The 14836-nt window shown below is 41.6% G+C and overlaps 2 protein-coding genes across 2 annotated transcripts in view; both read right to left on the reverse strand.

The window, feature by feature from the left end:
- FSIP1 (fibrous sheath interacting protein 1) overlaps positions 1 to 14836 on the reverse strand; it is a 319482-nt gene that overhangs the window by 195957 nt on the left and 108689 nt on the right. The gene's annotated exons all lie outside the window — the stretch shown is intronic.
- Positions 1 to 14836, reverse strand: part of GPR176 (G protein-coupled receptor 176) — a 129735-nt gene that overhangs the window by 5180 nt on the left and 109719 nt on the right. Inside the window, exon 2 of the mRNA XM_047738804.1 lies at positions 3976 to 4228. Coding sequence (XP_047594760.1) covers positions 3976 to 4228 — 253 coding nt within the window. The remainder of the gene's footprint in view (positions 1 to 3975; positions 4229 to 14836) is intronic.

Genomic DNA, 14836 nt, shown 5'->3' on the forward strand with positions numbered 1-14836 from the left:
ACCCTACACCTGCCAGTAATTGGTTTCCCTGCATAATAAAATAGGATTTTTTTTTTTTTTTTTTTGGTTTATTTGATGGAGAGAGAGATCACAAGTAGGCAGAGAGGCAGGCAGAGAGAGAGGAAGGGAAGCAGACTCCCTGCTGAGCAGATAGCCCGATGTGGGGCTCGATCCCAGGACTCCGGGATCATGACCTGAGCTGAAGGCAGAGGCTTTAACCCACTGAGCCACCCAGGCGCCCCAGGATTTTTTTTTTTACCAGCCTTCTTTTTCTACTAAAAGCACACATTTACTTTTTTAATTTTTTTTTATTTTTTTTATTTTTTTTTAAAGATTTTATTTATTTATTTGACAGACAGAGATCACAAGTAGACAGAGAGGCAGGCAGAGAAAGAGAGGGAAGCAGGCTCCCTGCTGAGCAGAGAGCCTGATGTGGGACTCGATCCCAGGACCCTGAGATCATGACCTGAGCCGAAGGCAGCGGCTTAACCCACTGAGCCACCCAGGCGCCCCACATTTACTTTTTTTAAATGATAGCAAAAATATAATCGATTTCCTGCTGTAAAGAAAATAAGGATTTTTTATCATTTACATGTTTTCTTGTCTAAAGGCCCAGAAACCACCGAAGGGGATTAGTGCACTGCTTCAAGATATGGTAGCAAACAGTTCAGAATAACGTGTCCCCACTCTTGTTCCATCCTGTTGTAAAAATCTTTCAGGATTCATAGCAGTGTTATTCACAAAAGCCAGAAAGTGGAAACAACCCAAATGTCAACAAGTAAATGAGTGAACAAAATACGGTATAACCATATGATGGAATATTATCAAGTAATAAAAAAGGAATGGAGCAAATTTTAAAGAGTAGATCCTAGGAGTTCTCATCATTAAGGAAAAAAAAATGTTATTTTCTTCTTCCTTTCCCCCCCCCGTATCTGTATGACACGATGAATGCTAACTAAACTTACTCTGCCAGTCCTTCCACAACATATGTAAGTCCAATCATCTTGGCATACACCTTAAACTTATACATTGCTATATGTCCATTATATCTCAACAGAACTGGGGAAAAAAGGAAGGAAGCACTGATGGTTGGGCACAGATGAACATGAGGCTGAGTGAAAGAAGGCCGACGCAAAAGAACATGTTATGATTCCACAATATGCAATGTCCCCCACCACCCAGCGAAGCAAACATACAGAGATAGAGAGTAGATTAGTGGTTGCCTCGATGTGCAGCTGTGGAGGGTAATGACTGTAAATGAGCAGGAGGTATCTTCTTCACCTGCAAGTACACTTTCCAGATATTCAAAGACCTCCTGCCAAGCACGAAAAGAGACACATGCAGCAAAATGGCATCGCGTGGAGCACATTCAGCTTGTTGAAGGGACTGAGTGACCCCCGTAATCTCTTTTGAACGAAAATCAGTCAACAACATTTAAAAACAATAAACTTCGGGGCGCCGGGAGGCTCAGTCGGTAGAGTGTGCGACTCTTGTTCTCAGGGTCGTGAGTTCAAGCCCCACATTAGGTATAGAAATCACTTAGACATTAAAATCTTTGAAAAAAATAAAAAGTAAGTAAAAATGGTAAAACTCCAGATTTCTGATGTCTCTTCTAAGAAAGTCCTGCTGGTGGAGTCTAGATACCCACAAAGTAACCATTAGCTGCATCTGCTGAGTTATTGACCCTTATGATCAGGAATGCAGACATAAAACCCCAATCTGGCCAGTGACACTTGGCTTTGTCACCTATTTCACCTGGCCCTGGAGATGGTGAATTTCCAGTGAGAAACTCCCAAAGAACTAGAGTGGCTCTCAGGCATATCTGACGGTTCAATGATTGCCGACAATATATCTATGGAAAAATGTGCCCACCGAGAGGGAAGCCTAGAGAAAGACAGACAAATATTGATGTGGCCTATCCAAGAACAGGCCATAAATAATTCCTTTAACTTTTTTTTAAGATTTTATTTATTTACTTGAGAGAGAGAGAGAGAGAGAGAGCATGAGAGGGGAGAGGTCAGGAGGAGAAGCAGACTCCCTGCTAAGCAGGGAGCCCGAATCGGGACTCGATCCCAGGACTCCAAGATCATGACCCAAGCTAAGGCAGTCGCTTAACCAACTGAGCCACCCAGGCGACCTCATTTAATATTTCTTACTGTGGAGGAACATTAGGCTCAGAAAGGTTAGTCACTTTGCCCAAAGCAACCCAGCACAAAAGCAGTGTGTAGGCAGGGTTTAAAGTTACTTGGGGCTCCAGACTCCCCTCTCTTAAGTTAGGAGTCAGTGTCTCCTCCGAGTACACTAGGGACTTTGTGGGACTCTGTGTCCCTCCATGCAGATGACCCTGGGCAGCAAATCGAATCAGAGTTCCAGGACTGCAGCTGAAGTGACTCCATAGATTGGTTCTGCAATCCATGCCCTCATAGGTCATTAAGGTATAGTTGTGAATGGATAAAGAGTTTAAAAATTTCAAATTCGTGGAGTATCTGGGTGGCTCAGTCAGATAAGTGTCTGCCTTCAGCCTGGGTCATGATCCCAGGGTCCTGGGATCAAGTCCCAAATTGGGGTGGGGGGCATCCCTGCTCAGTGGTGAGCCTGCTTCTTCCTCTCCCTCTGCCTGTTGCTCCCCCTGCTTGAGCATGCTCTCTCTCTTCAAATAAATAAATATTTTAAAAAAATAAAAAGTAAAAATTCCAAATTCATCTAAAATCCAGTAAAATGGGGGCGCCTGGGTGGCTCAGTGGGTTAAGCCTCTGCTTTCGGCTCAGGTCATGATCCCAGCGTCCTAGGATCGAGCCCCGCATCGGGCTCTCTGCTCTGCGGAGAGCCTGCTTCCTCCTCTCCCTGCCTGCTTGTGATCTCTCTCTCTGTCAAATAAATAAACAAAATCTTTAAAAAATAAATAAATAAAATAAAATCCAGTAAAATCTATCAATGGGGATAAAGTCAGAAGAGCCCGCACTTTCCCCTCAGCAACATTTCTCTCTGCAAATCTTGAAATCAAAAGTATTCACAGATACAGAAGACTCCTCAGCTCTTGTTTGCTTATTTAGTTCTATTCTCTAAAATGTATTATTATCTCAGACTGTATTCGTGAAGTGCTCACAACAAAAGGAGAAGGCAGGAAGCTGGTGATGACTGAGATCTTTACACTTGACCCTGATCAATTTGATCCAATTATGTACCAGGGCAGTAGCTAAGATGTGATTCATTTCCAAGTGAACATCTTTTTAAAGAGGACGGGAAGAGAAAACAACCACCACCACAATATAAAGGCTTGGAAATCAGTCCTCCAAAGGAATTCTAGAATTATCTTGCCGGGTCCAACTGGGCTGTCAAATCATTTGTTAAATAACCACTGAATTGTCCCCTTGTTCTTCCAGAAATGTTTTCATCCTACATCAAAAGGCACTAATTGCAGAGTTATCAATCAGATGAGCCATCTACTACAAATTGCAAGCCAAATACCAACGATTCCAACCAAGCTGAAGCTACACCAAGATCCAGCCTGCTCCATCAACCTCATGATGAACCCCACCCATCCCCATGCCACATCTTTTCTCAAGGTCCTATTTTCCCTAGCTGCTGTGCAATCAACATGTCTTTTGTGAGGCATCTGTTTTCGATATTCTTTTTTTTTTTTTTAAGATTTTATTTATTTATTTATTTAACAGAGACAGACACAGTGAGAGAGGGAACACAAGCAGGGGGAGTGGGAGAGGGAGAAGCAGGCTTCCTGCCAAGCAGGGAGCTTGTTGCAGGGCTCCACCCCAGGACCCTGGGATCATGACCTGAGCCAAAGGCAGACGCTCAACAACTGAGCCACCCAGGTGTCCTATTCATTCTCTTTCTACTGACCACTAGGGGACTACAAAGCAGTATGTGGAGCATGGACTAGTCACCCTTTGCTTTGTGATGCTAATTTTTTAATGCACTTAAAAAAAAAAAGTTGAACCCCCAGCTATCCTGTCTTACCTGTCCAAGGCAATGGCAGGGAAGCTGAGGATAGTCACAGAGCAGAAGACTTTGTGCAAAAATTTGACGACCTTGCAGAAAAGCATGGTGTAGATCCACCAGCAGCAGTGAGGACTGGTGCTGAGAACGATGTCAAAGGGAACGCAGACCAGGCTGGCACAAATCCCAGAGCAGGCCAGGTTTTTAATGAACCTGTTGGTGACAGATTTGAACACGGTTGTGCGGCAAGTTGACCATAACACCATGAAGTTTCCTGGCCAGATATGCAAATAAATAAATAAATAAAATAAAATAAAAAAGTTTTTAAAATTAGAAATAAAAAAATTAAATGAAAAGAAAGGAAGAAGAGAAAAAAAGGAAAGAAAGGAACAGGTTAAAAAAAGATCAGAAAACCACATTTGAGAGTTGATTTCAAAGGATTTCAAGTAAATACATATTCTATTGTCAATTTATGTGAAAGTATCAAATCACTTAGGTACACATCAAAAAGGCTGGAAGGATTTTGGTGGTGACTTTTGTTATTTAATTTTAGACATAACAGTGTTAGATGATGACTCAGTCTCATCTGGGTATACAAAGAATTTGCTAGATATTACTTAATCTCAGGCAGTCTATTCTTAACAAATTTGCAAACGACCTCCATGTTGCCAAACTCTGCAGGAGAAATATGACGCAAGACACGCATGTAATTAAAAATTTCTAGCAGCCCTATTTTGCAAAAATAAGCAAACGAAATTTTAAGAATATACTTTATATCACAAACATTATTTTTTTTAAAGATTTTATTTATTTGACACAGAGAGAGAGAGATCACAAGTAGGCAGAGAAGCAGGCAGAGACAGAGGGGGAAGCAGGCTCTCTGCTCAGCAGAGAGCCCGATGCGGGGCTCGATCCCAGGACCCTGAGATCATTACCTGAGCCTAAGGCAGAGGCTTAACCTGCTGAGCCACCCAGACGCCCCTATCACAAACATTATTGTTTCAACATGTAATCATTACTTTTGAAAGTCCTGATGAGGGACACCTAGGTGGCTCAGTCAGTTGAGCATCTGCCTTTGGCTCAGGTCATGATCTCAGGGCCCTGGGATGGAGTCCTGGGTTTGGCACCTTGCTCAGCAGAGAGCCTGCTTCTCCCTCTGCCTGTGCCCAACAGTGCTTCTGCTCTCTCTCTCTCCTTTTTTTTTTTTTTTAAAGATTTATTTATTTATTTATTTGACAGAGAGAAATCACAAGTAGGCAGAGAGGCAGGCAGAGAGAGAGGAGGAAGCAGGCTCCCTGCTGAGCAGAAAGCCCGATGTGGGGCTCGAACCCAGGACCTGGGATCATGACCTGAGCCGAAGGCAGAGGCTTTAACCCGCTGAGCCACCCAGGTGCCCCTGGTTTGTATTTTTTAATTGAAATATAACTGCCATATAACATCAAATTTATTTCAGGTATCCATGGTGTACATCTTGTTTTACACCTCTTAAAAAAGATTAGAGAGAGAAATACATATACCTTTGGTAGTACGTATAGCATGTGAGAATATTCTAAGTCCGTAGTTTCCAAACCTCACTGGGCATCAGAATTGCTCTACCAGACATACTGATCCACAGTTAATAGGTATGGAACTGGGAATCCGCACGTGGTAACAAGTACCCTGGATCCAGTTGGCCCCCAAAAGAAAGTTTCAGAAATGCCAGTCCTAAACAGAGATAGCTCCTGCCCAACAATGTCACAGGGTCCCAGTCTTTAGGTAGGCAGGGCAGCCTAACTTACCAGTAAAGCTTGTGCCTGGCAAGAGAGCCAGGTCCACTGGGTCTATCAGAAATTCCCCCAAGGGAATTTTTTCTACCTCCTGTGCACGTGCTCAGAGAATGTGCTCTAACACTGAGCCCACAGCTCAGCCTCACTTAGAAGAAGAATGAGAGTGCCAGTAAAGGACCAGCAGGGCTCTGGGCTGCAGCCAGTCACTGTAAGGACCTGCCTCAGTGCCTCTGATGTTGACATAACTTCCTGTCATGAGTCTCTCTTCCGATATAATATTCTATAGCTACCTCTTACCTGCCAGACAAAGGGGAAAAAATAGCCACTGTGTTTAGGTAAGTAGGCCAGTTCCGTCCAGGAAATTCTCTCCCAAACTTTCCCTACATCGGTTTGTTGCTTCAGTGAGAAGAAACGAGCAGTGTAAATATATACACATTTATTCAGTGTAAGAGAGCCTTATACGAATACCACCACCTCAGGTCTCCTCCAGCTTGCCTGTCACCAAGGTGAGAAGCTGAGCAGTAACAATGTACTTGAAGCTCTGCTGATTTGGGGAATTTTTCCCCTGGCTTCTTCCCACTGAAGCACAGACTGGAATCTGGCTGAAGCATCTTAAACTCTGGTAACCTCCCAACCATGAAATATCCCAGTTAAAGAAACCTGCCCAGGGGGCCTGGGTGGCTCAGTGGCTTAAGCACCCAACACAAGTAGGCAGGGAGGAAGGCAGAGAGAGACGGGGAAACAGACTCCCTGCTGAGCAGAGAGCCTGATGTGGGGCTCGATCCCAGGACCCTGAGATCATGACCTAAGCAGAAGGCAGAGGCTTAACCCACTGAGCCACCTTTAATCATACATTTTATTTGTATGTTCACACTTGTGAATGAAGAAACTTGTTTTCAATGACTTATTATTAAAAAACCCGAGACTGCTATAATCACATTTTATCTCCACTTATTTATAAAGCTGTAGGTGGCATCTGGAGCCTAATCCCTTTGGCTATTAAGAAACTGAAACTGAGGACACCTGGGTGGTTCAGTGGGTTGAGCCTCTGCCTTCAGCTTGGGTCGTGATCTCAGGGCTCTCTGCTCATCAGGGAGTCTGCTTCTCCCTCTCTCTCTGCCTGCCTCTCTGCCTACTTGTGATCTTTCTCTGTCAAACGAATAAATAAAATCTAAAAAGAAACTGAAGCTGAAGAAGCCTGTGCTCTTCCCATTTTCTAAACTACCTCTCTCACTTAAAAACTGACTTATCTGGTTCTAAGAAACTGAATTAGACCACAATATCAGGAGAGGAGCATCCACACTCAATCTCTAATTGACCACACGTAAGAAAAAAGTTATGTGGATATATACTCTCTCTCACACACACACGTACTCACACTTGCCAGCACATAAGCATACGCATACACATTTATGCACACAAATAAATACACAAGGTAAAATAATTACAGATTTGATCATTTCATCTTACTAGCACTTAATTTTTTTAACACTTTGTTTATTTATTTGACAGAGAGAGCAAGAGAGCACAAGCAGGGGGAACAGCCGAAGGAGAGGGAGAAGCAGGCTCCCTGCCAAGCAAGGAACCTGATGTAGGAATTGATCAGAGGACCCTGAGATCATGACCTGAGCCAAAGGCAAATGCTTAACCATCTGAGCCACCTAGGCATCCCTTATTAGCTCTTTAAATTCTTCTTAGCTTTATAAGGCATCCTAAGGATAACTCAGTATATGTTTTAAGTAATACACTATTTGACCTCAGGATACTTTTTTATTTTAGAGATCATGTTCTAAATCACCTAATCCCCCTTGGAAATAATTCAAGTTCTGTATCCATTATCTTTCCCTATATATACTCATTATACATTCTAATACTGGATTCCATGGCAATATTCAGTGGCCAAGCTGTGGGCACAGCAACACAGTACACACACAGCACACACAACCAAGAGGGGACCAAGAGTTAGAGGGTGATGGCATTGGGACAAACCTTCCTTCCCTGGGACTACTGCTACTCTACCATTCCTCCCAATTTAAAATACAAATAAAGATTTCTCTTTACACATGTACCTGCTACTTACAAATAACTGATGTTGAAGACATAGACATGTCAATTAACTACTACTCACAGATAGTGCTTGACAGACCTTAAGGAAATAATTAGGCAACTAAATTTTGCCCCTAATAAATTCTGACTGTGGGTGTCCTTTTTAAGCAGTTTGCAGGCTTTGCATATTTGGGAATAACAATCCTGTGTTAAAGGGACTAATAACCAAAATGAAATATTCCGAAAGTACCTTGGGAAAAGAGTATGCTTTTGGGAACCCTCCTGGGCAAACAGATTAATTACTCTTACACAACAATCCACTTCTCCAGAGACTTACAGCAGCAAAAAAATTCTCCGTCCTGCTTTTCCAGAAAGCTAACATACCACCCAGAACATTCTAAAAATTGAATCTTGAAAAAAGCAAATAAACACTGGAGGCAACATTAAATTTTAAGAAAAATCCTAAGACAACACTCTCAAGACAGAGGCCAAAGTGAATGAGCAAGGGTTAGAAAGACTACAAAGGAATGTTTACTCTCAGCAAACACCATGTAATATAAGAGCAAAATTTTAAGCAAATTAGGTCATACCATTCCATAATAGAAGAAAGAGAATGAACAACTACTTTGTGCATATTGGAATTTTAAATTTCTTCTTTGCTTCAGTTTGCAAACACCCCCCCCCCCCCGAAAATAAACAAAAACGGAGTCTCTTAAGTTAAAAGAATTATGTAAAAAGAATGTTAGTAAATGCTTTTAATTAACATGCCAGATAATAATATGAATGGTTTTTAGCCTTTTTACTTAAACTGGGCTTCCAATAGACAGCAAAGAGTTGGCTCTTCTTTAACTCATCTGATGATCTCTTTTGTGTTTAGATCATTTACATTTAATGTAAATATTGATAAGGGTGGAGTAAAATCTGCCATCTTGTCAGCTGTTTCCTATTGTCCCACACATTTTTTGTTCCTTTTTTCCTCTTTTTCATCCTGATTTTGAATTGAATATTTTTTAGAATTCCATTCTATTTCTACTGTTGTCTTATTATTTACACATCTTTTTAAAATGTTTGTAGTGGTTTCTCTGTTTACTGTTTACATCTTTAATTACAGTGTACTTTCAAATTCTGTTATACTGCTTTACATGTAGTGTAAGAATCTTCTAACACTGTATTCCTAATTCCTTCCTCCCACCCTTTGTACTCCTGTTGTCATACATTACTTTTATATACACTATAAAACCAAAATACATTGCTGAAATTTTTATTTTCAGCAATATATTTTAATTTAAGAGTAATTTAAAATAAAAGAAAAAAGCTTTTTATATTTATCTTCCCTTTAATCGCTTTGGGAGATCTTCATCTCTTTGTGTATATCCAAGTTTCTGCCTGGTATCATGTTCCTCATACCTGAAAAACTTCTCTCAACATTTCTTGTAATGCAGGTCTGCAAGTAACTCATTTCTCGAAGTTTGTCGAAAATGTCTCCTTTCTCCTTCATTTTTTTTTAAAGATTTTATTTATTTATTTGACAGATCACAGGTAGAGAGGCAGGCAGAGAGAGAGAGAGGAGGAAGCAGGCTCCCCGCTGAGCAGAGAGCCCCACGTGGGGCTCAATCCCAGGACCCTGGGATCATGACCTGAGCCGAAAGCAGAGGCTTTAACCCACTGAGCCACCCAGGCGCCCCCTTTCTCCTTCACTTTTGAAAGAAATTTTTGCTGGGGATAATTTTCTGAGTTGAGGGAGGTTTTTCACCAGTACTTGACAGAAGTTGCTTTATTGTCTTCTGGATTTTATAGTTTCTGATAATACATCTGCCTTAACTCTTACCTTTGTTCTTCTGCATGTATTCTATTTTCTCTAACTTCCTTCAAATTTTCTTTCTCTTTGGTTTTTAGCAGTTTGAATATGATGTGCTAGAAGTGTGTGTGTATGTGTGTGTGTGTGTGTATACACACCTGGTTAGGGCACTCTGATCTTGGATCTATGGTTTGAGATCTTTTATTACTTTTGGAAAATTCCTGGCTAGTCAATTATCTCTTCAAGTATTTCTTCGGCCCCATTCTCTCTCACTTCTACTTCTGGGATTCTAATTACATGTAGTTTGTGTGGTAAACAGAATAATGCCCAACCAACCAAAGATGTCTATATCCTAATCCCTGCCGACTATGAATATATTAAGTTACATGACAAAGAGGAATTAAGGTTCCTCTTCAGTCGACCTTAAGACAGGGAGATTATCCTGGATTATCATGGTTTTTAAAAATTCTATATCTGATGATTTCAATACCTGGATCATACCTGAGTTAAGATCTTTGATTCTTTGTCTCTTGAAGTGGGTTATTTTTCTTGCTTTTTATGTCTCGTGATTTTAGGTTGAAAGCTATGTATCACCTTTAGGATAGTAGATACTGGTAAATAGTATCTACAGGACATTTGGACAGACATGCATATTCTCACACTCATACACAATGATACCAAAACACTATTTAGGAGAGATTCCAGATACCGGGCCATGGGTCTGCAACTTCATTTAGTAGTCCTGTAAATACACACAGCATTTACATACCTGAAAACCAGTAAACAACATTTTTAGACAAATTTTATTATTATGATTATTATTATTGTTATTTTAGAGGAAGAGAGAGAGAAGAGGGGCAGAAAGAATCTTAAGAAGGCTCCATACCCAGCATGGAGCCCAAAGCGGGGCTCAATCTCACCACCCTGAGATCATGACCTGAGTCAAAATCAAGAGGCAGCTGCTTAATTTACTGAACCACCCAGGTGCCCCAAGACATAACGTGTTTGATCATCTTTTAAAGTGAGAGAATAGGAAAAGAAGATAAGGAAAGAAAGGAAGACCAGTACTGAGAAACATAAATATTTTGTGTGGTGTAGACACCTTCCATTACTAAACCATGCCACAAACCTACAGTTCTTAAATCTTCATAATCATTGGAATCACCTGGGAAGCTTTTAATATACAGGTGTCAGCCCAACTGAATAAGAACAGTGGAAAACCTGGGCACCTTAATTTTATGTGCTCAGTAGGAAGTTCAGGTAACAGCCAGGGAGCACTTCTACAGCCACTCACTGTCAGTCTTCACCATACCGAGCATCTCAATGTACTCATTGTTTGTTTGTTTGTTTTCCCAAATATAAAGAGTGCCCTTCCCCAGTACTGAAAGCAAAAACATGCCAAGTCACACTGAGCTCTAATTATAATCTCTATGGAGCCCTAAGGAACTCCTTCTCTGGTGAGTGATCAGTGCTAGTCTGCTGCTCATCTTCTCAACATGGCCTCTTCCTACCAGAGGAGACATACAAGAAAGGATGACGTCTCTGACCAATTTTTATTATCTATGCTCATCAACTCGTGGCATCATTCCCAGCTGCTCACCACCATTGGCAAAACAGAAAGGATAGACAGATTTTAATTAACTGCAATCCATTTATTTCCAGGTTTTAAAAATGAGCTCATTCATGTCATAGCCATAAAGTACACTGGGAGTATATATTTTGTTTTATGAAGAGGAGGAAAAAAACCAGAAAAACAGAGTGTCTTACTGAAAGCTAAGCTGCACAGGGAAGAAGGCAGGATGAAACAAAAGAGAATGAAACTGTTTTTCCGTAGAGTCCGGAGGACGGGAATAAAGATGGCGGCCTCCCGGTCTCCGGCCCGGAGGAGCTGAGAGCCCGGGGCCCCACTCCTCAGTGCGCCCTCAGAGAACAGCGCCCAATGACTCCCGTCACCCTGGCCTCCGGCCACGCTCCGAGCTGACCGAGCCTGCGACCAGTTCAAGGCAACCCCGAGCTGAGAGTCACTCCTCGGCTCTGTCTCTGCAGCCGGCTTCCCCGTTCTAATACCGGTAGCTATCTCCTTCCATTTCTATAAAGTCAAAATTTAATTAAATGCTTCTGCACATTTTGAGGAAACTGAAATGACCAACTACTTCCATTATGGAAACCTCTGTATCCCAGATTTGGAAGATGCGGTCTCCATATGCGCTTTCACATCCTCTTCTCCAGAAGTGCCAATCCGAAATTCTTCTCTGCGTAGTGTGCAATATGCCCTATTTCTGTTTGTTCCCTCCCTAATCCAGTTATACTGTCTTCCAATGGTCATCAACATTACAGAGTTGTTTAGCTTTCTTTTGCAGTGATGTCTGGGTCACGCTGCTGCCGCTATAACCATTCTCATCTTCACTGTGGCCGCCCTTATAAAACATGGTCACTACATTGACAATGTTTAAAAAAAATTCATCTTGTATGAGGCACAGCAGTTAACCTACAGGCAAAGCCAAAGATAAACTGCTGATGCTTCTGATTACAGTGCACTTAAACTGCACCCTTAACTCAGATCCCTCAGAATGATTTAACAGTGGATGACGAGGGGCGCCTGGGTGGCTCAGTGGATTAAGCCGCTGCCTTCGGCTCAGGTCATGATCTCAGGGTCCTGGGATCGAGTCCTGCATCGGGCTCTCTGCTCAGCGGGGTGCCTGCTTCCCTCTCTCTCTCTCTCTGCCTGCCTCTCCGTCTACTTGTGATCTCTCTCTGTCAAATAAATAAATAAAATCTTAAAAAAAAAAAAAAAGAGAATGAAACCCAAGATTCTTGCTCTCCGGATTACAGTTCTGATTATTGCATAATATAATTTATACCTTGGCCATTAGGACTGCTCTAATTACTTGGGAGGTCTAGAACTTCAGGGCACCATTTTTGTTCGGGGTTGTTTTTCTGTGTTTCCCAAGTGAAACACTTTATTGTTTCTTGTAATTATTAAGGCAATCCATAATTTTGAAAATTCAGAAAATGAATAAAGAGAGAAAGAATAAAGAATAAACAAGACAGTAAAAATAAATAATAAAGGAAATAAGTAAAAATTACCACCTAGTGGTAACTCTCTGTAAGCTTAAACTACTTAACCTTCCAAACTTTTTTTTTAATTTCAGCGAAACAGCCAAACTTTTTTTTTAAAGATTTTTTTATTTATTTGAGAGATCGAGAGCAAACACACGATGGGGGCGGGAGGGGGAAAGGGAGAGGGAGAAGCAGACTCCCCTGCTGAGCAGGGAGCCTGATCCGGGCCTTGATACCAGGACCCCGGGATCATGACCTGAGCCAAAGGCTGATGCTTAACCACCTGAGCCACCCAGGCACCCTATCAAAATTTTGTTATATATACACTTTTGTTTATGCCAGTGGGACCAACCTATGCACACTGTTTTTCGTTTTTTTTAAGATTTTACTTATTTATTTGAGAGAGAGCATGCCAGAAAGAGCATGAGCGGTTGGGGGTGGGGGGAACGAGAGGGAGACAAGCAGATTCTCTGCTGAGCACTGACCCATGCAGGGCACAGGGCTGGATCCCAGGACCTGGAGATCATAACCTGAGCCGAAGGCAGACACTTAACGCACTAAGCCACCTGGGCGCCTCTGCTCACTGGTTTTTAACTAGATCTTGTCACCGTATCAACCATCTTTCTAGGACAATAAATAAAAATAAATCTATTATCATTTTACCAGCTACATAAACTCAACAGTGCTTTCACAATTATATCCAAATTTATTTCATTCTTTGCATACTGGTGAGCTTTTTAAAAGCTGTTTCCAATATATCTATCTCTAAAATATAATGCTGAGAGCAACACCCTTATACGTATAAATCTTTGGCAACTAAACAGATTATTTACTGAGGACAAATTCCTAGAAGCAGAATTTCTCAGTCAAAATACTTACACATTTTTATAAACATAGCTAAATGACCCCCCACAAAAGGCATAGGAGAGAGTTGGTTTCCGATATGCTTGCTAAAAATTCTATAATCTCACTAAAATGTTTGGAATTTGGTATGTTTCTTCAATCCTAGGATTTATGTTTTCCTTATTTCTAGAAAATTTTCAACCACTGCCTTTCTGAATTTTGCCCTACCCTCTTTCCCTTTATTCTCTGCTTCTGGAACCCATACTGGACTTATATTAGTCCTCATTCTATTGGTTATATCTCTTGACCTTGCATTTGTATTTTCCATCAATTCATCCTCTCCTGACAGCTGGGTGGTATTTCTCAGGTCTACCTTCCATTTTATCAATTCTCAATTCATCTGAAAATAATCAAATAAAATTATACTTTTTAAAGTAGCTTCTTGAGTATTAACCCTTTTGAAATCTGAATTTAGATCTATAACCAGCAGAACTGCCTACTCTTGATTCCCAGTGTCCAGTTATGTTACCATGGGCTTCTGTTCCTTCTTTAATATGTAATCATATTTTTAAAAAGATTTTATTTATTTACCCTACAGAGAGATCACAAGTAGGCAGAGAGGCAGGCAGAGAGAAAGGGGGAAGCAGACTCCCCACCAAGCAGAGAGCCCAACACGGGGCTCGATCCCAGGACCCTGAGATCATGACCTGAGCTGAAGGCAGACGCCCAACCCACTGGGCCACACATGCATCCCTGTAATCATATTTTTAAATGCTTATAGTTTTTAAGATTATTCTGCTGTGTCTAGTATTTGATGGCTCAATTCCCAGACTCTGGGATCGTGACCTGAGCCAAAGGCAAATGTTCAACCAATTGAGCTACCCAGGTGAAACTCATATGACTTTTTTTTTTTTTAAGATTTTATTTACTTATTTGACAGTGAGAGAGAGAGAGATCACAAGTAGGCAGAGAGGCAGGCAGAGAGAGGAGGAAGCAGGCTCACCACTGACAGAGAGCCCGATGCGGGGCTCGATCCCCGGACCCCGAGATCATGACCTGAGCTGAAGGCAGAGGCTTAACCCAGTGAGCCACCCAGGTGCCCCGAAACTCATATGACTTTTAATGTTAACCTATAAGCACATCATTTGTGGGAGTTATTTTTCCCTGGGAAGCTATATTCCCTGGTTAGAAGTATTCTAAGGATGCCTGGAATCAAGCCCCTCATCAGGCTCCTTGCTCACCAGCGAGCCTGCTTCTCCCCCTGCCTGCTGTTCCCCCTGTTTGTGCTTTCCTTCTCCCATTCTCTGATAAATAAATAAATAAAATCTTTAACAACAACAGAAATCATTCCAAGTGGCTAGCCAGGCAC

This window comes from Lutra lutra, chromosome 7 (genome assembly GCF_902655055.1).
Source record: "Lutra lutra chromosome 7, mLutLut1.2, whole genome shotgun sequence".
In the NCBI taxonomy this organism is placed as follows: domain Eukaryota; kingdom Metazoa; phylum Chordata; class Mammalia; order Carnivora; family Mustelidae; genus Lutra; species Lutra lutra.